The sequence below is a fragment of the Taurulus bubalis genome, assembly GCF_910589615.1.
Source record: "Taurulus bubalis genome assembly, chromosome: 1".
NCBI classification, from domain to species: Eukaryota; Metazoa; Chordata; class Actinopteri; order Perciformes; family Cottidae; genus Taurulus; species Taurulus bubalis.
Window position 1 is genome coordinate 30,931,386 of NC_136589.1, and position 21,870 is coordinate 30,953,255.

Here is a 21,870-nt window from a genome sequence, read left to right on the forward strand (position 1 = left end):
TTCTCAATTATGCAATGTCTGTTTGCCAACGCACGCACGCGCACGCACGCACGCACACACACACACGCACACACACACACGCACACACACACACACACACACACACACCAGATGTCTAGTCCACAAACAAGTAGGAGAGCTGTGAAGAGTCTAAAACAAGTCTTTATTGGTCAATATACAGAAAGCAGTGGGATGACCACTAAAGAGAGAGAAATCCCAACCATTTTGTTTACAAAAAAGAAAAAGAAACAGATATATAAAATAACTGTCTTGAACATTTTTACAGGGTTTGTTTTTATATGTAAAAGAATCTTTTTCACTTTGATCTTTCAGAAGCACAATATGACAAAGGTGCACGAGGGAAACAAGGCAATTGTTTCACAATGATGACATCACAATCACAGGTGTTTAAAGGCCAACCGAGGGGGGACAGGTGAACAGGAGACGTTTCAGTTAAAGAGCTCAGAGGGACCAATAGTCACTGATACTGTGTAGACATGAGCGGGTCAGAAGTCATTTTTCTGAGTAAAAATGGTCAAAGGACTTACTCTTAGATCATTTGAATGTAGACAAACTTATGGAATCAAACTTTGTCTGAGCAATATCACTTAATTTGCAACAACGATGGTACAAGATGGAAGTGATATTAATGAAGTTTCCACTTCTGCTTGTTGTTCTGGTGAAGTTGTGCAGGAATGACGACTTCCTAACACCAGTAAACAAACACCAGTGGGTCTTCGTCTGACTGTAAAGGGGCACTCCATCAATTTAATACATTACTGTTTATGTGTCAAAAGGAGCACTTCTCTGTATGTCAAGTCTGAGAATATAACCATGATGATGGAATCAGGGTTATTTAATTTGGACATGTGACACACTTTTATCCTGGTTTCACAAAGATATTTACAGAAGTGTCTATATAGTATTTTACTCTGAGATTAGTCTCATTTAGTTTTCGCAAAAATTAACAGATGTATTTTACCCTAAAACAGTAGCCACATTATTCCCCTTACTCAGAGCAAGTTTTTTGTATTGTCACACACATTTACCCAGAATCCATAGCAAATGAGCCATATCTAAGATATTCAATATTAATTTATGCAATGAATCAATTTAGACATCCATCTAAGTTAGCTTGATCTAAAGCACACAGTTAAAGTCGGTATTAAGTCATGTAAAATATTTGTGAAACCAGCCCTTGTGCATTTGCCAAGCAGGTCTAAGAAGAGATGTTGCTGTGCTGTCTCTGTTGCAATTTTGACCTTTTGTCCCAAATCTGTCTCTTGTAAGTCCCCCAACATTACGAGAGTGCAGTTCTAAATCGCTGGAGTACCCCTGTTTCTGTGTACTGGTCCTTTATACTGGGCCCATAATTGCATAGAGGGCTCCTTTTACTATGGAATTGAAAACACATAACGACAGCACATCAGTAGCATACAGTAACATATCTATATCATTTTGTTCTGCTGAAAAAAGATAGAGAACTGATCTAACCCTAAACAGTAGAAGCTACAATAGGCCACAGTATTGATAGATTTGGTACACAGGCAGATGCAAACAAACAAAACAAAAAGTATTTGAAATCCAATCCACTTTATCCATCAGCTCATCAGTTGATGGAGCAGTGATCATTGTAGCTTTAAAATACTTTTGAGAAACTAAAGGTGTAAGATATTCAAAGTTAATAATTCTCCTTTGTATATAAATAAGGATGAATGTTAATGTTAATAAAATATCCAGGAGGTGGTTTCTCTTTAGTGTCCAGGCCACAGAACTCAGCACTGATCACACAGAGGGAGATATTTGAGTTACATATTGCAACAGAGGATATATACACTGAGTGACAATACAGCTATGTTAAACCTACTATGTAGGCCAATGGAATTATATTTTTAAATGTTTATGGATACATTAACAAATAAATATGTTTATGGATACACATGGCTGATAAATCTGCTTGCAGACAATCTGTTTAAAATCTGTTTAAAACATAAACGATACAAGTAAGTAATCTGTTGACACATCCACTTGCACATATTAAATGTTTGGATAAAAGCCCACATTATTGTGTTCCTTTATTGTTGTCACTATAGTCAAGAGTTTAGTTGTAATTTCATCACATACATGTGAACATATAATGAGAAGACTGTGCTTGTTTGATATTTATTCTATATTAAGCTTAATTGACTGAGATGTGAATAATAGTATACATATGCACAGACAATGTTTTCCAGCAGTTGGTTCTGTAGTTCTAACTTTGTCCAGCAGAGCGAGATGTGTCATTAAAAACCACAACGTGGGAAGATTCAAAATGTTTTTTCAGCAACAGATTGTAAATAATTTGATCAGAGATTCTGTTTTGTGTGTGTGTGTGTGTGTGTGTGTGTGTGTGTGCGTGTGTCGGCCCTACTTGTAGCGAGCATGAAGGAATGTCTGCATTATGTGTGTTTGTGTGTGTGGGAGAGAGAGAGAGAGAGAGAGATAGAGAGAGAGAGAGAGAGAGAGAGAGCTATGTAACGAATGTTTGTATGTTATATCATAACTCTCTCCCCAAACCCATCCAAGACTGCACTGTCCTCTCCACATTCAAAACACAAATCAAAACCCACCACTTCAGAACGACTTTTAATGTATGACTGTGTGCTCTTATTGTTTTTATTTATTTATTTTGTATCTGTTTTACTATTATACTTGTTTTATTACATACTTTTTAGGACATTGTAATGTTGTGTAAATTGACTTTGAGTACCAAGAAAAGCGCTATGTAAATTAAATGCATTATTATTATTATATATATGTATGTGTGGTCAGTATGTTATGGAGGAACTGTCCCACTCTAGTTTTTCCTTCCGCTTCTTCTCTTCTTCTCCATCCTCTTCATCTGCATCACTGTTGTCTGACTCGGCACTTGTCATTCCTCCCACCTGCTCCTCATCCTCTTCTTCTTCCTCCTCCTCACGCTCTTCTTCTTTTACCTCCTTGTCATGTGCCTGAGCTCCTCCTACGTTCTAGAAAACAAAGCGTGATTTAGTAAAGGTCTCCTCAGCTCAGTTTACAGTGAGATCAAATGTAATAGAGCTATTTGTAAGATAACTCATCTTCTAGTCTTTAAATGAGCAGTCTGAAGGAGTAAAACACCTCAAAACTAAATTTAAAAAGGTAGTCAAACCTCCATGGGGTTGACAGTGATGGTGAGTGCAGGGGTGTCCCAGTCTTCCTCAGTGTCTTTGACCTCCTCCTCATCTTCTCTGGAACCCTCCTGATGCGTTGCGTGGATCCGGTACACGCCAATGATCACAATCACCACCAGGGCGGCGATACAGACCACAATAACTGCTGTGGCTGCTGGCGGTGCTGCTCCTGAAGGAGAAAAGATATATAATATACACATAGACAGCTGTAGATTCTTGTCTGGGGTTGCAGCAACTTAGTTAGACAAGGCTTTACAAAAGAGCAAACCCCAGTTTAATGATCTTATCTTAGCCTGCTTATTTGAAGTTGAGAAAGAAGGCCAGCAAATCTAAATGGCCGTTATAATCATGCATTGCATTTTGAAAGAGGATCTGAGTCCATATACTGTGCAGTAACAACAGCACTGTGTGTCTAAACTGAACTTAAAGGATGGAAGTATAATAGATGTTTACATGTACGAACTGTAGGACATGTAGGATAACTGTTAATGTTCACCTTTGTTTTCATTTCCAAATAATCGACAGACTAACAGACACAGCTTCTCCTAGGCAGCAAGTGACTGAAAAGTTAGTGGCATCTGTCTGGTTAAAATATGTTTTGCTGAAAGCTGGTATAGAATAAGCACATGATCAACCGGTTAAAACATCTGGTGGCACTTTCTTTGGTGCCCATGCCTATAATACATTATAAACATATCTATGGATTAGATAGTCCACTTATAGCACTGTATAATTATAGTTATTAGTGGGGGAAGGCAATATGGAGAAAATCAAATATGAAATAGTTTGACCAAATACTTTGATATTGACATTGGGAAGATATTGCAGGGTTGACCATTGGGGTTTTTACAAAATATTTACACAAAAATATTTTTGCTAAATAATCATCGGTAATGTGGATATAATGACTAAGTGGGAAAAGGCAAATAATAGAACTGCGAGAACAGTGTGGTTGTCACGATGTTGGTTTGTCTGGTGTCCTGTCTTATTGTGAAGCCCTTGTCTTGTGTGTCCTCTGTGTTCCTGCACTTCATCCCTTGTGATAGTCTGTGATTGTCTGTCTGCCCTGTTCCCTGTTTGTGCATTCCTTTCATCTGTGCTGCCCTCAGTGTTTCCACCTTTTCCTCGTTACCCTCCTCTTGTATTTAAACCCTGTTTGTCTTCTGTCCCATTGTTGGATTGTACTGGTTTACCCCCCGTCTGTTACCCCTGTAAGCTGTTTCGTCGTGAGTAGTCTTGTCCTTGTCATTTGGAGTCCTGGTTTTGTTTTTGTTTTTTCCACGTCCTAAGCCTGTCCTAAGTTTTGTTTATTGGAATAAATTTACTTTGAAACCGTTGCTCTGGCATTTGGGTCCTCTCCTTCCCCCCTCCGTGACAGTGGTATGTTCAGAAAATTACATCACTTTGCTGCATTGCAGCCAAAAAAAACAGGAAAGACAACACTTATGTCGTATTATAATATACAGATCTAAGATGGTATCTAGTTTCATATCACAGTATTGAAATAATATCAATATGCGGTCAAACCCTAGTTATAAGCACTCATGAATATTCATAATGCTGTATAACAATAATCATAACAGATTATAAACTATTTTATAATGATTTACGAGTTGAAGTATCGTAAACTTTTTTTTATTTACATTTTTATGCAACGATGAGTGTAATTCTCAAAGTTGTCATTATAATAATTTTATAATGCATTATAATCATTGCAATAATCCATTGTAATGTGATTCTTTTAAGCCTCATTGTTCGCTTTTAGTGAAGTAGAAAAAAAGTGTAGGCAGATATACATCATTATTGCCATTATCATATCTATATAATAATAATAATACAATTTTATATAGCGCTTTTCTTTTTTATATTTCTTTCAATATAAAAACAAATGCCACTGATAGTGACTTATAACCAGTCTGAATGCAAAAATCCTGACAGCACCAAATCTCCACCACAGAATACATTTGAATGACATTGGTGGCTTACCTGACATGTGCGAGTTGGGAGCGTGTATCATGAGCGGGTGATGGACAGGTCTCATGTACTGAGGCTGGGCAGCCATATAATTGACATGTTCCACAGGTGCTGAGTGGTGAAGAACACTAACCTACAGTACAAAGGCGAGACGAAGACTATTATCCTCAGGAAAAAGAAGGTGGACCATAATTTATGCAACAAAAATAAGAAAATAAAAAGATGATGCAAGACAGGAACTGACTGAGCATAGGAACGATCAAAAGCAAGGTCAAAGAAAACGGAAAAAAAGAAGCGCAACAGTGATAAATGACAGACAACAGGGACTCGATAAACAGTAAAGGACATGAAAAGAAGAAGAGCGTAAAGAAGAGTTGAAATGTTCACTCATGGGAACTTGTAGCATTACCATTGCTTAGGAATTACCGCATGGGTATAATCTAACATCCTTGAACAAACCCAAGCCATGACTACTTTCACATGCACACACACACACACACACACTCGACACAATTACATTTGTTTTCTTTGTTTTCTTTTGTTGTCTGTCGTATGCATATTTCATTTTATGTTTTATGTTTTATGTTGTTATGTAATTTTGTAAAGTTTTAATATGATATAGTTGGAGGCTTCAAATAAGCCCAGTTGGCTGTTTGTCTCTTCCTGCACTTTGATATTAATTTATTTCTGTTATGTTTGTTTATTTTTTAAATGTTATCGTTTGAATTGTGCAAAATAAATAAAATAAAAAATGAAATGGCAATTAAAATACATCAAACTGACCTCCAAATTGAACTCATTGCTGGTGTAACGTCCATTGAGTTCAGAACAGGTGAGTCTGAACTTTCTCTCACTCAGGGTGGCTGGCCGCCAGTTCCTGTAGCGTACCTGTCTCAGTGCCTGCTCATAGTCGGCCATGGAGTCCACACCTTGTAACACGCAGGAAAATACAACAGGTTATATATACTACAGTCTAAAATATGTCATACAGCCCTGTGTGTCAGTTGTAATATGTTATTACAGGAGATTGCAGGGACCTTTACAGCTGTCTTACTCTATAGAGTGTGGATGTTCATCTTATAGGGCAAAGGTTTTAAGGTGGAAAGGTGGTGCATTTGATGGTGATGTCTTCCCAGCATATAGCATTAGAGCTACAAATCATCCCTCTTGCTCATGCTCCCTTTTAATTGCAATCTTTTTTATGTTTATCGTTAAATGTTTATTGTTAAATGTTAAATGTTATGCACCTCCCGCCAGGACAAATTCCTTGTATGTGTAAACATACTTGGCAATAAATGGTTCTGATTCTGATTCTTGCCAGAGTGGTAGCCCTACCATATATTGATATTCCAGAGGTGGAGTTGGTGGCATCCAAGTGTTTTCCTAACAAGGCACTGTGATGAATCTCCAAACTCTCTCTCTCAGAATTCAGTTCTTCCCCAATTACCAGCACATCACAGTAGTCCAGGTTATGCATCACCTCCATCACACCTTGTCTGTGGGCTGTATGCGTGGACACAAAATTACAGGAAAATTGGTGTGCAAATAATGCAGATTTCAAATTAGATATATCCAGTGCACATAAATGCAAAAAAGATTGGAAATAAAGTAATGCTTCATACAGCTATTTAAAAAATACATTTTCTTTAACATTAACTGAAATATTGCTACAAGGCTGGTAGGAAATGAGAGCATCCTAACAGCGCCAGAATCCTGTCCACTCACATCCACCAAAGCTGTCTCCCTTCATCACTGTGCTGGTGATGTGAAGCTCTTTGAAGGGTGCCACACCCAGCGGGGCCCGCAGGTCATTGACAGGCCTGACGAGCCGATTAGATCCTGCAATGGTGATCCTCGGTTCACTGGGCGGCAGGACCATAACCACTGACTTGATGTCTGGGATGGAGAGACACGTGTCCTCACCGAAACACCTGGCGCACACACACACACACACACACACACACACACACACACACACACACACACACACACACACACACACACACACACAGAAGAAGAGAGATGTTATCGGGCGAGATGGCACCAGTGTTACTGCTCCACTGCTCATCTGTTTAGATATTACTATTACTACTATATGTCTTATGCATTTGCGGCATGTTAGTCACAAATGAACACAAATGATCATAAAATGCAGAAAATACACTTCTTGTGAGAAATAAAAAAAGATTGTATTCTGGGAGGAGAAATGGTGCTGTACTGTAAAACATAGTGCAGTACTGTAATAATAAGTTATGGTATAAAAAAAACACCTGTTATTTTTGTTTGTGTTTAACACTACAAAACTAAACTGCTTCATCAGGATTATGTGGGTATGGGTTTGATCAGATTTGATTGTCAAAGCCTAACTAGCCTGATCATACTTACAAAGAACCTGACTGAGAACATAAGTTTTCAGGGTCTTCAAATTGCATGAGGTTGCTGACCTCTTCCCATAGAGGAATACATCTCCAAAAGGAAAAATAGCCCATTTGAAAAAACAAAAAGCATGAAATAACAAGACAGGTGTTAGCTTTTAAGGTCTTGGATTCAGCCAGGCTTGTTTGAGATGCTAATAATTATCAACAATGTGTAATGGGACGACATATTATTGCTGAGTGCAAAGGCGGATCTATCTGTCTTTATCACAAGGGAAGCTGTGAAGTGTTGTTCAGAGCTAGACAGCCTGTATTGTTGCTCTCCGAGCTCGCCTCACTTTATCGACCAGCACACATCTAAGCTGATTTGACCTGCCTGCGTTTGCTGCTCACCAAATGAACAGGCGCCAGATGGGTGTGGAGACGGCAACAGACACATGAACTAGTGCTCCAATACACACACACACACACACACACACACACACACACACACACACACACACACACACACAAAGATGCAATCAAGCATATTACGTTCAATATGATGCAGTTGTGAAGAAGTATTTTCCTTTTCATTCTCTTGTTAAAGGTACACTGCATATGGTTGTTTTATGACATACAGTTAACAGTATATGCTGTACACACATATGGTTACATTATGTTTTTTGATTATGCAACTGGTAAAATAAATCCAGCTATGCCAGCAGAAGCAGGTTAAGGGATCAGCCAATTACCTGTCTATTAGATTTTCATATTTCTTGTGTGTAAGAGAGTTTGGCCTAATGAGGGCATTAAGAGGTTATTTTTGGTGTCGCCAAAAAGATTAGTAGCAATCCTTTGAATATCCATTGCAAATTAAGAAAAGACAGACATTTTTATGAATGTGTTGTCGTGTGGACCAAACGGTTTGTAATTTGATTTTGAAACAATGCAACCCGGCAATGCTCAAAATAATATCCTTTGGACAAATGTTGGACAAACAGACCGTCTAATATCACCATCCTTGGGAGAGGACGAAGTCAATTCAAATAAAATAAAATCCAGAATCACAGAAAGACACATGGAGGAAAAACAGACGGCAAACACGAGCATCCTGCAATGGGATCCCATCAGTCACAACGCCACACATTGCCGGGGCTGGTAATAAAAGAAAGAAAGAAAGAAAAGGAAACAAAAAACAAGGACAAGTAGACGCTCACAAGATGGTGTTCCCATTCACCCAAAGGCTTAATGTTCTCAACGGCCAGCTGTTTTGTTTAGTGGTTTAATAGTTTTTACACTAATGATCCATCCTCTCACTGGGAGTTCTGTGGCTTAAAGACAAAGATAGACACATCCAACAGAGCCTTCATTTAATTTTTAACCACCACTCCTCTGGCTGTTTGTGACTTAAGTGACTTAAATTGACCAACTGGTTGTATGTATTATATACAGCATTATTTCACACGAGGGTTCTAGGGATTGTTATAGACCTCACACTTTATTCAACAACCGGATAGGTCCCTCAAACAGAATACCTGCATAATGTGCTTCATTAGTTTTCACAACAAACACGTGTGTCATAAAGAGTTGAATACCAAACCCACACACATACAAACAAACAAAAGCGAGTAGCAGATCTGTACTTAAACATTATATTTATACGGTTGAATGTGCTTTCTGCTGTTTCAGTAGCTACATTTTAAATACAATGGCATTGATTAATATACAATATAGGTTTTGGAAGTTTTTTGTGTTATTTAGTTTTTTACCATTTAGCTGTATGTTTCATTAGTGAATGGACCTTTATATAATTTTTATTTTATTTTATTTTGTATACCGTATCTATGATGACAACATGAGAGTCATGGCAACTGGTCCCTTCTGGGGCTTTTCACGTGAGTGGCAGGTTAAAATGTTAATGTCTCTGAATCTGATTCAAACATTACAGAAACAGAAAATCAAAAAACTGTATTTCTCAAACTTTTCTCTAAAGAGAAAGATTCCAGATGTGCTCTTGTGCAAGGCCATACGCTCTCAACTGAACTGGGAAGCTCCTACGGCGAATGTGAAAAGGTGAAACTAATTGAATGTAGAGCTGGAATGTAAAAAAGTCAAAGTGTGAGTGATTATGCATTCTCCAGTATATAAGTATAAGTATATATGCACTTACTGTACGCTGGTAGTGATGTGTAGCCTCCGGAGGCCTGCCGTAGGGAACTGGCGAGAGTTAATGTAGGAGACTTTTGACATGGCTGTGTTGATGCTGTCTAGATCTTCTCCTTCCACCACCAGCACAGACTGGGCGGGGTTAAAATGGAACTGGACACACAAACAAATACTATTTGTACTCAAAGAATATTCCAGTTGAAACAATTGTGTTCATATTGTAGCTCAATGGCATTATTTGTGTCTTGGCTTGATGATATTCACATCATAATTATAGAGTAGCATCCTGTGTGTCTTACATCCTCTAGTACCGCTAAAGTGGGATCAGTTATTACCAATCAAAGGCTGGAGTAAGTGGGTCTGAGGGTGTGTGTAAGTGAACTCGTACATCTATCTTTGTGAGGACCTTAAGATTGAGGACATTTTTGCAAAGTGGAGACATTTTGGCCAGTCCTCACTTCTTATTGTGTCAATGAACAGAGATAGAATTACAAAGAGATGTGTGTTTTCACACACCTTAATGTCCTTAGCGAGGCTTTCAAGGGAGTTGATATCAAGGCCTTCTTTGCAGGCCTGCAAACAGGAAATAACCTTCTGGGTTTCAATGCGGCCTGGTCGGATTGTCAGACCTGACAGGCTGCCATGGAAATACTGGGTGAACCTCGGGGTCCCTACCTCACCACCTAAAGGGAGAGCGGGAAAGGAAAGAACCACAAGTAAGAACATGGAAAAGTGTGATATGAGAGGTTTAAGGACAGAAGTGCAAAGGGGCAGAGGAGATAAGGGGGGGGAAAAGGTCAGTTGGATAGACACAGATTGGGTATGTCAAAATGTTAGCCAATTCCTATTCTCACAGTTTCCTTGTCTGTTTTTCTCACCGGCCATGTATTAACTTTCCTGTCCTTTCAGATGCTACCACTTTCCCTGCAGTAACCCCGGAATTCCTGCCATTCCCCATCACCTAACCTCCTGCACCCATCTGTTCCCACTTCTCCATTAGCCCAGTATCATATATACTGGCCCACGCCCATTAAGTACCTGCCAAATCGTATACGCTCTGCTCCTGCCTACAGCATCCCAGCCCTTTTTTTTTGGACGGCTGTAGTTCAGGGGGATGAGTGGTCGTCCTGCAACCACAAGGAAGCCGGCTCGATCCCCAGTCCCCCCATAGCTCACATGTCGAAGTGAGCAAGACACTGAACCCCCAACTGCTCCCTGGGTGCCTCAAAGGGCTGCCCACTGCTCCCTATCCAGGGATGGGTCAAATGCAGAGAAGAATTTCCCCAAGGGGATTAATGTTGTTTCTTTTCTTTTCTCTGACTGCCTTTTGGAGCCTGATCCCCTATCGGATACATTTGCCTCATGCTTCTTGCCTCCCTGGTTTTGACTGTGACCTGTTTTCAATCTTGATTAAACTTCAACTTTTTATTTTTCACTTCCTGGTCTGAGAGTCAACTTTTGGTTTAAAACCTGTTTTTACTGAGCCTTTGCAGGTTAAAAGAGACAACATGTATTATGTATGTTTCCAAGGGAAAAGCACTCACAGTTTTCCCAAAATACCACCTATGAATCCTTTTCACACACCAACCATTTACACATTTACATGTTCATGAGACCGATTTAAAAATATTACTGTATATTGTCCCATTGAAAATAATTTCTTCACAGTATTATTAGTTTTGGTATATAATGATAATCAAATAAAGCAAAAACATAAAACAGAATTTGACAAAAAAAAGGGCACAGAACATAAAACATTCTTAAAAGGAGATTTTATGTTTTCTGTTGAAAATGATAAAAACAAACTTCTGCACACAGCAACCTCCGGGTCTGAAAAATGAAAGCATGGCAATTAGCTTCCTTGTGACTCACAGCTCGCTACCGCGGCGTTGTCCGGTCTCGAAGATGTCTCGGTTTTTCTTTAATGCTATCACAGTGTGTTTTCAGGTCATGAAAGTTAATTATAACCTTTTGGTTGCCATGAAATGTCTTAGCTGCACCTTCACGTGAAAAAAACGGCAACGGCCACAAACCAAAATTAACTCAAGGCTTCAAAATGGCAGACCACAAACCAATTTTGGATTCATGCTGAATACATCCACCTACTTCTCCAGGAAACTACAGATAAACCCCATGTAATACAACATTTTAAATGTAGGTATGAAAAAATCTGTATATTTTTGTCCGAATCATTGATTATACTTCTGACCGAACCATATTAAAACCAGCTGCAACAAAATCCCCTACTGTTATACTGAATATATAGTATGTTCTTCTGTTCCTGAAATTTACTAAATCATTTCGTTTTCTGAGGTTACTAACCCACTTACTGAAACACAGCCTGGATGTTCTCCTCCTCTACTCTACTGAACTATTCTGTACAGCGAGGCTCAGGGGAGCGGTAGACAGTAACAGCCGATATTACTGTGAACAACAGCTACAGTACCAGCCAGCCAGCATGGGGCTGGAGGCAGCTACTGTCTCAACTCCGTCAATCTGAATCATAAAGGTATAGGAGTTCAAAAAGTCACAACTTTAAGCATTCTTACTACTTTACTTAATGGAAATATTTAACATCTAGATCACAACCAGAGCCAATTAACATATTGCAAAAAAAAAGTGTGTGTTGTTGAGCTTGGTTGATAACTGATAACTTCAAGAGCAATTCTATACCTTCATCATTTGTTACAAGACAATATTCTATGATGAAAAAAAAAACACTTGATCATGTTCTTGTAGCAACACTGAGGCTATTTCTGTGTAGGGGTTACCCACCTAATGTCAAACTTTTTTTTTGACTCCTGATGCCTACTCTACGCGTTGTTAGTTAAGTATATGTATACTGTAGTCTGAGGGTTGTTTTGAAGATTGACACCCACTTTCCTGTTGCACATTAAATGAGATGGCAAACACACATTTATCATCCAAACAGCTTGTTTCTACGGAAAACTGCTTAAGAAACCAACAACAACCAAACCATTTCTTCTCTGGAAACACACGTCTTCTTTTTTGCTTTCAGGGCAGTGAAAATACGGTCTGAATGCCTTTCATATCCCATGTCTCATCATTATGTTGTTGATTGTTGGGGAAAAGGCATGGATAAATGAGAGACTCTGAAAGGCAATCTTGCTCGTTAATGGCCTGCAAAGTTATCAGTTGCGGCTTAGTGAAGCTTGAAGCGGCTTCATTGGGATGTAATAGCTGGCAAAGTTGTCCTCCATTCACTCCAGCTAATCCTTCCTTCAGGGCTTTCTCTCACAATCAGAGATTCATGGAAAGAGGCAGAAAGAAAGGCCTGTATGAAGCATCGAAGAAAGTGATGACGACAAAAAGAAAATTGCAATCAGGCAGAGGATGAAAAGAAATTTAAATGGCAACCAAAATGTCATCAGGATTGAAGCTTTGGAGGATGCTGGTGAGCATTTTGAGTGTGATTTAGGCAAGCTGCAGAACGGATCACTGCAGTCTCATTTTGCTCTCCTGTAAACCACTTTTCTATAATTATTCCAGCCATAAACAAGGCAGCAGGGTAGCTGTTATTCATTCCAATGTGATCACTGCTTGCTCTCTTTCCCTGCCACTGGAACTGACATGCAGAATTTCCTGTCTGATACCCACTCTGCTCGTGACTCTCCATTTCAAAGAAGAAATACTAGCAGCCCCGGGGCATGAATCTAAATCTCTTTAATTATCTTAACAGAAGGTCTCCTGCTTCCTCTCTCTCTCTCTATGTCTGTTTGTGCTTCAAATGTAATTTTCAACATCTTTTGGCTGCTGTGTCTTTTTGTTGATGCTAGTTCTCTATGTTTGCCATACTGTAAGTTTCCATCTTTTCCAGGTTGTTCTCTTTAGCATATTAAGAAGAAAATACATTATATTTTATAACACCTATGCATTATTAATTGCCTGCTCTGTTCTCAGTTCTGTTTCTGTAGTAAGAGTTTCTGATCAAAACACTCTCTTTTATAAAGTAAGCATAAGTAAAGCAATTTATAGTTTTTCTAAAAGACATTTCCTCATTCTTTTTTTATTTATTTGTTGTACCACTCTGTCTATTTGGTTTCCCAACAAGCATTTACAATACTAAAGCAGTTGTAACCATAACCAATAAACCAATAAATAGACCGCTGCATATAAAGCAACTGTCAGATTATATAGTATAGCTGGAAACAATCCAAACAACACACTTTAATAGCAGTTGTGTCCCGAGTCTGCCTGATTTCAGCATCTTCAGCTTAGGACAAATATCTGCATCACTCTAAGCTACTGTGCATTTTAGAAAGACACAGACACACACACAACTGACCTTGCCAGCAGGCTCCGACAGCCAACTGTGTATGAATCTTTGCAGTGTGGATCGGCCAGTCATCCGTCACCAGGTAGGGTTCATAGGTCACCCCATCCACAAATAGTGTGACAGCAGGAAATTCTGCGTTGATCACATAATAGTGCCATTCCTTGTCACAGATCTGTAAAGGAGAGATATGTTATGAGGTTACTAAGCCGCAGTACTTCTTGCGATGTGTCCACTTTATGCAATAAAATAAGTAAATATTCCTGGTTTGCACTTACACAAAAAAAGGACAGCTTTAAAAATAAATTACTCCGCAAACTACATCTCTTTTCTTGGGGTCTTATTTAGGTTTGGAGCATTTTTCCGTGGAGGATTATATTTATAAGGACACTGTTATGAAGATGATGATGTTTACTTCAAGCATGCAGTCGAAACCCGAAGGCGTATCCTTGAACGCTCGCCGACTTTCTACCGTAAATGAAAGAGCAATAAATTCCTCTCCTCCTCTTTTGAATCATATGCTCTCTGTTGTCAGATTGCTAATGAGGCTCTTGACTAATGAGCTGTTTATTAAAATCACGCAATGAGTGACAAACATGGCTGTGGAGGACCCGAGTGCGAGGCAACTTTTATTAGCCATCACAACAACAAAAATAAAATTTGAAGAACTTGTCACAAACTCTTTCCACCTTCCTGGGCTGCAATAATATCTTAAAATATTTCTACTTCACTTCGATGTCCTTAGGCTACAATTAATGATTATTTTCCTTATTGATCAACCTGCAAATTACTTCCACGAGTAATCAACAATTGTTTTATCAATAAAATGTCAGAAGATATTGAAAAATGCCCATTATAATTTGCCAGACCTCAACATGATGCAATATTTGTTCTGTTTTTGCAAATTAGAAGCTGGAACTTTGCATGAATGACTGAAACACTTTAACAATAGTTAAAATGTGTTTTGCCTGTCTATATGTGTTTCTCTGTGTTCACTTCATGTTGGATGGAAGGTAAAGATGAGAATGATTTTCACTCGTCTCTGACTTAAGAGGGTTCTCATGACCAGACATCTGGAGTTGTTCGGTTCAAACTCATGCGCATTGATAATATAGCACTTTATACGGTACATACATTTTTTCAGGCATGTCCGCATTCAGTTGTAATTATGACTTAGACGGTGACATGAATACGATTGACAAGTCAGTAAATGGCTATAGTAAATAAAGTGGTAATAATGGTGAGCTAAATAGTAAATGAATGCGGCATTTGCTGGAAACCAGCACAAGGTGTAATTTGCTTGGCTCCAATTCTGTAAAGATTTATGTCATATTACGTTTAAAATGTTATATGCTGTGAAAGAGTAGGATAGAAATATGTGCTTCTTTCACATTCTTGACCGGCTCAAAGGATGAATGACACATAACACACAGGATCCCGAAAGCCACAACACACGAGTGTCAGAGTGCTATCTGCCGCAGATATTGTCAATTCAAACCACTTAAACTGCAAGTGTACTTCTTTTTTAAAGTTATTTTTACAGTTTTAAAGTCTTTGGCAACTTGGTGAAGTCTTAAAGGATTCCTCGCATTGTTGTTTCTCCTGTTATGACCGTTGCATCTGTTCTTCTTTAATCAGTGAAGGATTCGGTTGAATTAACTGCAAACAATCAATCTATTTTCACTGGAGAGGAGAATAACTGCTAATTTGAGATGCACAGACAGGAACATCAGAAAAAGGATACAACACTAGATAGATTTTCATTTTGTTAATTTTCACTCTCAGGCTCGCGGGCGCGCGCACACACACACGCACACACACACACACACACACACACACACACACACACACACACACACACACACACACACACACACACACACACAGATATAGTTTATTCAAGCTGTGATATGAATTAATGAGGTTAAGACTTGTGTTGGAGCAACCAAGAATTTCCAGGGATGTTTAATTTAGGAAGTAGTGTCTCTCCCTTTTTTTTGTACATGGATTGCTTCCTTATATGGCAGCTAGTATATCTGAACCCCACAGTTCAAGGCCCAGTTTCATCTGGCTGTAACTTGCTCTGCTTTTCATATTCTTGTGCTGTACACAGATTAAGCTATTCCAAGCAATAACAGAAACAACAAATATAAATGCTGCGTTTCTAATATAAATGTGTACATAATAAAATATTGTTGGCAAGAACACAAGCCATCTTGTTACACATCAACTTTACTAATTGGCTTGTCGTGTAAACAATTATGTGCACATAACGTATGTGTAATATAATTAAGGAAACTTCTGAAAATTCTGAATCCAATCAAGCAATCAATGTTTATGTTGCTGACTGTCCAAACTTGAGAAATCATACTTGCCCACATACAAATGCTCACAAACTTAACACACGCACATACACATCATTAGTAGATACCATCAGCAGCTGAGGTACGTTTGTATTCACATTGTTTGTCTGAAGGCACATTAGTGGGAGCATGAAAGTAGTTATACTCTTCAACAGTGTAACAAGAGTCAAGACAATGAATGCTGAAACACTGTAATGAGCTGGTCCCCGAGCAGGCCTGCTAAGGATGAATGCAATAACCAGAGAGGTCCTACAATACAGAGAGAGAGAGACAGAGAGAGAGACAGAGAGAGAGAGAGAAAGAGAGAGTGTGTGAGAGAGAGAGAGAGTGAGAGAGAGAGTCACTGAGTCTGAATCACTGAATCTAACAGATTATTTTTTTAAGTATTTTCACTGAATTTAGACAAAGATGAAAGACTTCCATTAATTGTCCTAAATATTAAGATCGAAAGGGTTCAAAGAACCTACCTTTCTATGCGTTGCTTTCTGGGATGTTGTTTTGAATTCATATACACTACTTGCACGGAGTTAGTTCCAGCTCCTGGAGCCTGGTATTGTTAAAAATGAGGGTAGACAATTTCTTCCTTTTATCTTCTATACTCTTAATTTGGAGAGTGCTCTGTACTTCAGATATAAAACTACAGAATAAATATCCAGACACTCCTAATTTCTCTATTACTGCAATCATCTCCAGCCCTCAGCTTGCAGATGCTGCCGACTAAACCCAACCTTACGTAGCCAGATTTCCTTTGTCGAGTATATTACCATGCAATAAGCAATGTTTTATTGCTGAGAATAAAACACCAGAGATAAACTCATCTATCTTGCGGAAATCTGCCCTGCTATATTTACGAGAGGCTATTACATCTGCACAAAAGAAAGAAGATCTTAAGAGCCAATTGGACCTCGAAAATGCGAGATAGTCTGGAGGCTGAATTTAGGTTGTCACCCAAAGGATCTCTGGCAAACAATTAGGAGCTGCACCCTTTGCATTAGAACAACTACAAGGAGAGCAGATTCCCAAATGTTCTTTTGTGCGGAACATAGGTTATAGGATTCAGGTAATAAACTAGATTGGCTTATTGTGCATATCGCTGGTGAGAAACGCAAACACAATACCTTATTCTCAGATAGCAATGTGGGCATTTTGAATCTGCCGACATAAACAGAATAATGAGGACATTCTGCAGGCTGCTGAGAAGTCCTTTAATGGGGTCAAGTTTATTTTGATACATTGGAGAGGTTTGGGATGGGAGGAGCCTTCTTTATGGATGGGTACAAACCATATACAGTATAATGATATTCAGATCTATTGTATGTGACAGTAACTGCTGAACACAACACTGTTTTCTGATGTGAAGGGTATAATGATGTGTAAGGATGTTCCTTGAGCATTTTTGTTGTTGTCCTCTCCAAACATATTGATTGCTTACTTTCTGTTAATTTAGCATTTTATTTGAGGAAATCTGAAGCCTTGTCCATAGGCACCATCCCTCCTTTCCTCCTTTTTTCATCATCCTGTTCCATATTCCATTGTTTGAACTACTTTCTTCTGTTTTTCCTTCTCATGTTATCCCCACCTCATCATTCTTTCTTAACTTGCGCCTCTATTCTGTTTCCCTTTTCATCTCCGTTGCTCCTATTCACATTCCTTGCCTCTCCTGTGCTCTCCTCTGCCACTGTTTTAGCACTGCATTATTGATGCAAGTCTATTATCTGTCAGTGTGGTGGTATAATGACACAGATAGTGAAAGAAAGAGAAAAAGAAAAGAAAAAAACAGTAAAGGAAAGGAAGAAAGGAAAAGAGCTTTGCTAACATACTCAACGGCATTTATATAAAACACATCATTGTAAGGTGCACACTTACAACAGTCACAACTGTAAAAAAATAACATCTCAATGAAGATTAGTATGAGTTCAAAATAAAAATAATAAAAAAGGCAAAGTTCAACTTCATCATAGTATGTTAATAAAGGGAAGCTATCTGGAAGATTTTATTCTATTTCGTATTGGCTTCACCCTCCAAGTGTTATTATTGGGTTCATACCTGCACGTACGCTCAGTTGTGAACATTTTTGCACAGGCCTCTCTTATGTCTGCACTTTTGGCATAATGGCGACGTGTGACTATGTTCTGCTCCCATTTGTCAAAAAGTGAAAAAGTAATTATGTCCGTTGAAGCCGCCCTTTTTTAACGAGTGGCATCTATGGTTTTTGAACTGGTGTATGTTGTCTGCTTGTGGACCTTGGTGCCACAGTGGGGCATAGACGACATCAGCTTCACTTTAGCGACAATATGTTATAATGTGTAATTAACGTTCTTGTCAGTGACACCGCTGAAAAAGCTCAACAGAGAGCAATGTGAGGCATACCATTACCTAACATGTCTGCCACTGATATTGTGTTTTCCTGCAGGTCTGAATTGAAAATGAATTCTGAGAATGTGTAACCTTTATAGGTAAAGCACAATTAAAAATATGTTTGACAGAAAATGTTTTAGAAATCACTCAATCAGATGTAAGTGAGAAAAGAAATTGGCAAGTATATAAATTAGGTTTCACAGTCATAAAAAAAGGAAAGGAGACAGACAGAGCCGGACAGCCAGTAAAAACCTTTTTAATTGTCCACATGCCCACCGGGATTTGTTACGCTTTGCCAGATGGCCAATACACCAATACGAGCCATAGACGTGGAATGTAAGGATTGTAACTCGCGATTGAGCAGCAAAACTGATGCTTCGTGCTCTACATTTTTATTTTAAGTTAGGGGAAGGGTTGCTAAGTATGGCACCAGTGCGCCATTGAGCCGTGATTTCAGGCCTGCCCAAAAAACAGGAAAAGGGTTAAAAACTCCACAATTCAGTAATGTTAGTTTATAAAATGCATAATTTGCTTAGAAACAAATCTACCCAGGCTTTAAGGTCAATGTGAAAAGCTTTCTTCGCCTCAGCATGTCTGCTGAGTGGTCTATAGCAGGCAGTGACATTAAGCCCCCTGCCTCATACACATACAAACACACACACACTCTCTTACCAGACAACACATTGCAAAGACATACATTTAGTGAGATGCACCAGCTCGACATAAGAGTAGGAAGTGCCTAAAGCAGACAAAGTACAGCTGAGCTCTCAAATGAGGTCATTTGAAAAATAGCAGCCCGAAAAAAAAGCAATATACGCTGCAGGCAACGCTCAAAATCTTCTCGGTCACTTTTTGCCTAGACCTTTAAAGACGTACTCTAATGTCTTTGTTATATTGATTACGGCATTCTAGGCATTATACACATTGTTGAATTACAAATAACTAAAACTGAGGTGAAACATTCATCAGTAAGTCTCTTGTGTTTGAGGTGGAACTAAATCACTCTTTGAATAGGAACTTCAATCTCTGGTATCTACAACAAACAGGCAGAGAAGGAACACACATTCACACACAAACACACACACACACACACACACACACACACACACACACACACACACACACACACACACACACACACACACACACACACACTCCAATTAATCTCCTCGGAAATAAAGGGAGGCTTCTAATCAACACAGGACAGAGAACAAGCCGTGGCACAACTAGCACAATATAAGCAGTCAGATACGGCACATTATTGTAGATGCTGTATAGAAAAGTAATGAGTGAGATTTTGTAAAACTCCAACATTTAGTTCTGACAATTGAATTCTGTCATAAATGACAAATATCGGGGTCTGCAGCATAATTGGCAAAATTGGAAAATTCATCCTTGATTCACAACGCATGATCTACCGCGTCAATAGAGCAGTTATCTTGGACGGTGAAACAACTGCCAACACAAATGATCTTTACCCCTCGACTAATGTTTCTGAAATTTCATATCTGAGAAAACTGAGAAAAATACAGTTTATTGTATCAACTCTGACCCTTCTGTTTGCATAGATTTTTCTTCTTCTTACTCTATCTATAAGTGCCCTTCTGTGAGTAAATACAACCTTATTTGTAAGGGTTTAAATCAATGGCACATCACAAACACTCTTGTTCTTTATCTTACAGTGTTGGGTAACCTTAGAACGCTGTTCAAACTTGAACCGTAGGTATACAAATGCTTGAATAATGGCTTATTCTTTATCTACTTTTCTCCCTGGCCTCTGCTTTGTGTGACTTTGTTTGCATGTTTGACCCATTCCTACCATCTTTGGCTTACAGTACAATAGAAGAATGAATCTTGATTTGCAAAGGACTTTTTGACTGTGAGTGAATATCTTTTGAACAGCTGGATTGAACTGATAGGCTTACTAGGCTCAAGGAGAGTAAATAGTGTGCCTAGAGGGGAGAGATCCACCCCTTACTCTATTACCGAGGCTGAGAAAGAGGAAGGACAATAAGCATCGTAGGTGTGTGTGTGTACCTCACAAACATACTCAAAGATATGTTTGTGCTTATGTGTGTGTGTGTGTGTGTGTGTGAGCGGGTTACTGTCAGATGATACATTCCTTCAATGTGTTCGATCGACATGGAAAATGGAAGCCTCTATCTCTCACCCTCTTTTTTTCCAGCTTCCTTTCATCCCTCTCTGCCCCTCCCCTCTCAGGATGAGAATTGCAAAATCAATAGCGCTAAATGGAGTTGCAGCGGAAGCCATTGAGTGTCCCTTCTAAGTGCTAGAGGAACAAGGAGAGTAAGAAGCAGCTGTGACACCCCACAGTTACCTCTTCTCCTTCTACTCTCTATCCACCACATTCATTTTTCAGCAGTGTCTCCTACTCTCTGAGCTTGCCCTCATTATTAACTTTGAGGCAGTAGTAGCTTTTATCCTTATATTACATTTTCCTTAGTATACCTGTTACTAGAGATACTGAACAAGAAAGTATTGATATGACATTCAAATGGTTCCAGTAGCACAGTAATACAATGTATAACGTAACAGGCTGGTCTCATCCAGAATTTGTAGCAATGCCTACGATATATTAGACACGTAATCTTTCTAAAATCACACAAGGGACATAGATGGGTCCATCAAACAGCGATCTTTTAGCCAGGAGACTCTAATTTGTTCCCCATGTGAAACAAAGTGTCAATATCATAGACCAGTGGTTCTCAAATGGGGGTGAGTGTACCCTTGGGGGTACGTGAGATTTATAAGAAATATTGTTAAAATGAGCATCCATTCAAAAATCCTTTAAAATGGTTATTTAATCAGTATTCAATACTTTCAACCATAAATGCTTTGCGCAACCATAGAACCAGTGCCCTCTCTCTCTTCCTCTCTGAGCTGCGAGCCGTCGGACCTGCGGGTTGTATGGTCCCTGAGTGCAGGCTACTATTGATATCATTTTGGGGGAAGCTGTGTAGCGGTTCTCTGCCATTTTTGTTGTCACTTCTGTTTTGTGGCTAGACAGGGAGGTCAGTATTGTTTTTCCTTTGTTCTACGATAGGCAAGAAATACTTTGTGTTCTAACTAGTGTGGGGTTTTTGTTTGTTGTTTTGGCCTTTGAGACCCTGAGGCCTTTTGCTTCCATTTATGTTGAGTTACCTTTT

At 39.0% G+C, this 21,870-nt stretch overlaps 1 protein-coding gene across 1 annotated transcript in view; it reads right to left on the reverse strand.

Moving 5' to 3' along the window:
- Positions 1 to 2,646: 2,646 nt before the first annotated feature.
- Positions 2,647 to 21,870, reverse strand: part of LOC306743105 (calsyntenin-2-like) — a gene marked incomplete at its 5' end in the record, with an annotated part of 143,335 nt that continues 124,111 nt past the window's right edge. The window contains 9 exons of the mRNA XM_079225588.1: positions 2,647 to 3,008; positions 3,170 to 3,360; positions 5,178 to 5,298; positions 5,949 to 6,094; positions 6,501 to 6,668; positions 6,891 to 7,096; positions 9,693 to 9,841; positions 10,205 to 10,371; positions 13,995 to 14,157. Of these exons, the coding sequence (XP_079081714.1) occupies positions 2,808 to 3,008; positions 3,170 to 3,360; positions 5,178 to 5,298; positions 5,949 to 6,094; positions 6,501 to 6,668; positions 6,891 to 7,096; positions 9,693 to 9,841; positions 10,205 to 10,371; positions 13,995 to 14,157 (1,512 nt within the window). The 3' untranslated portion in view covers positions 2,647 to 2,807. The remainder of the gene's footprint in view (positions 3,009 to 3,169; positions 3,361 to 5,177; positions 5,299 to 5,948; positions 6,095 to 6,500; positions 6,669 to 6,890; positions 7,097 to 9,692; positions 9,842 to 10,204; positions 10,372 to 13,994; positions 14,158 to 21,870) is intronic.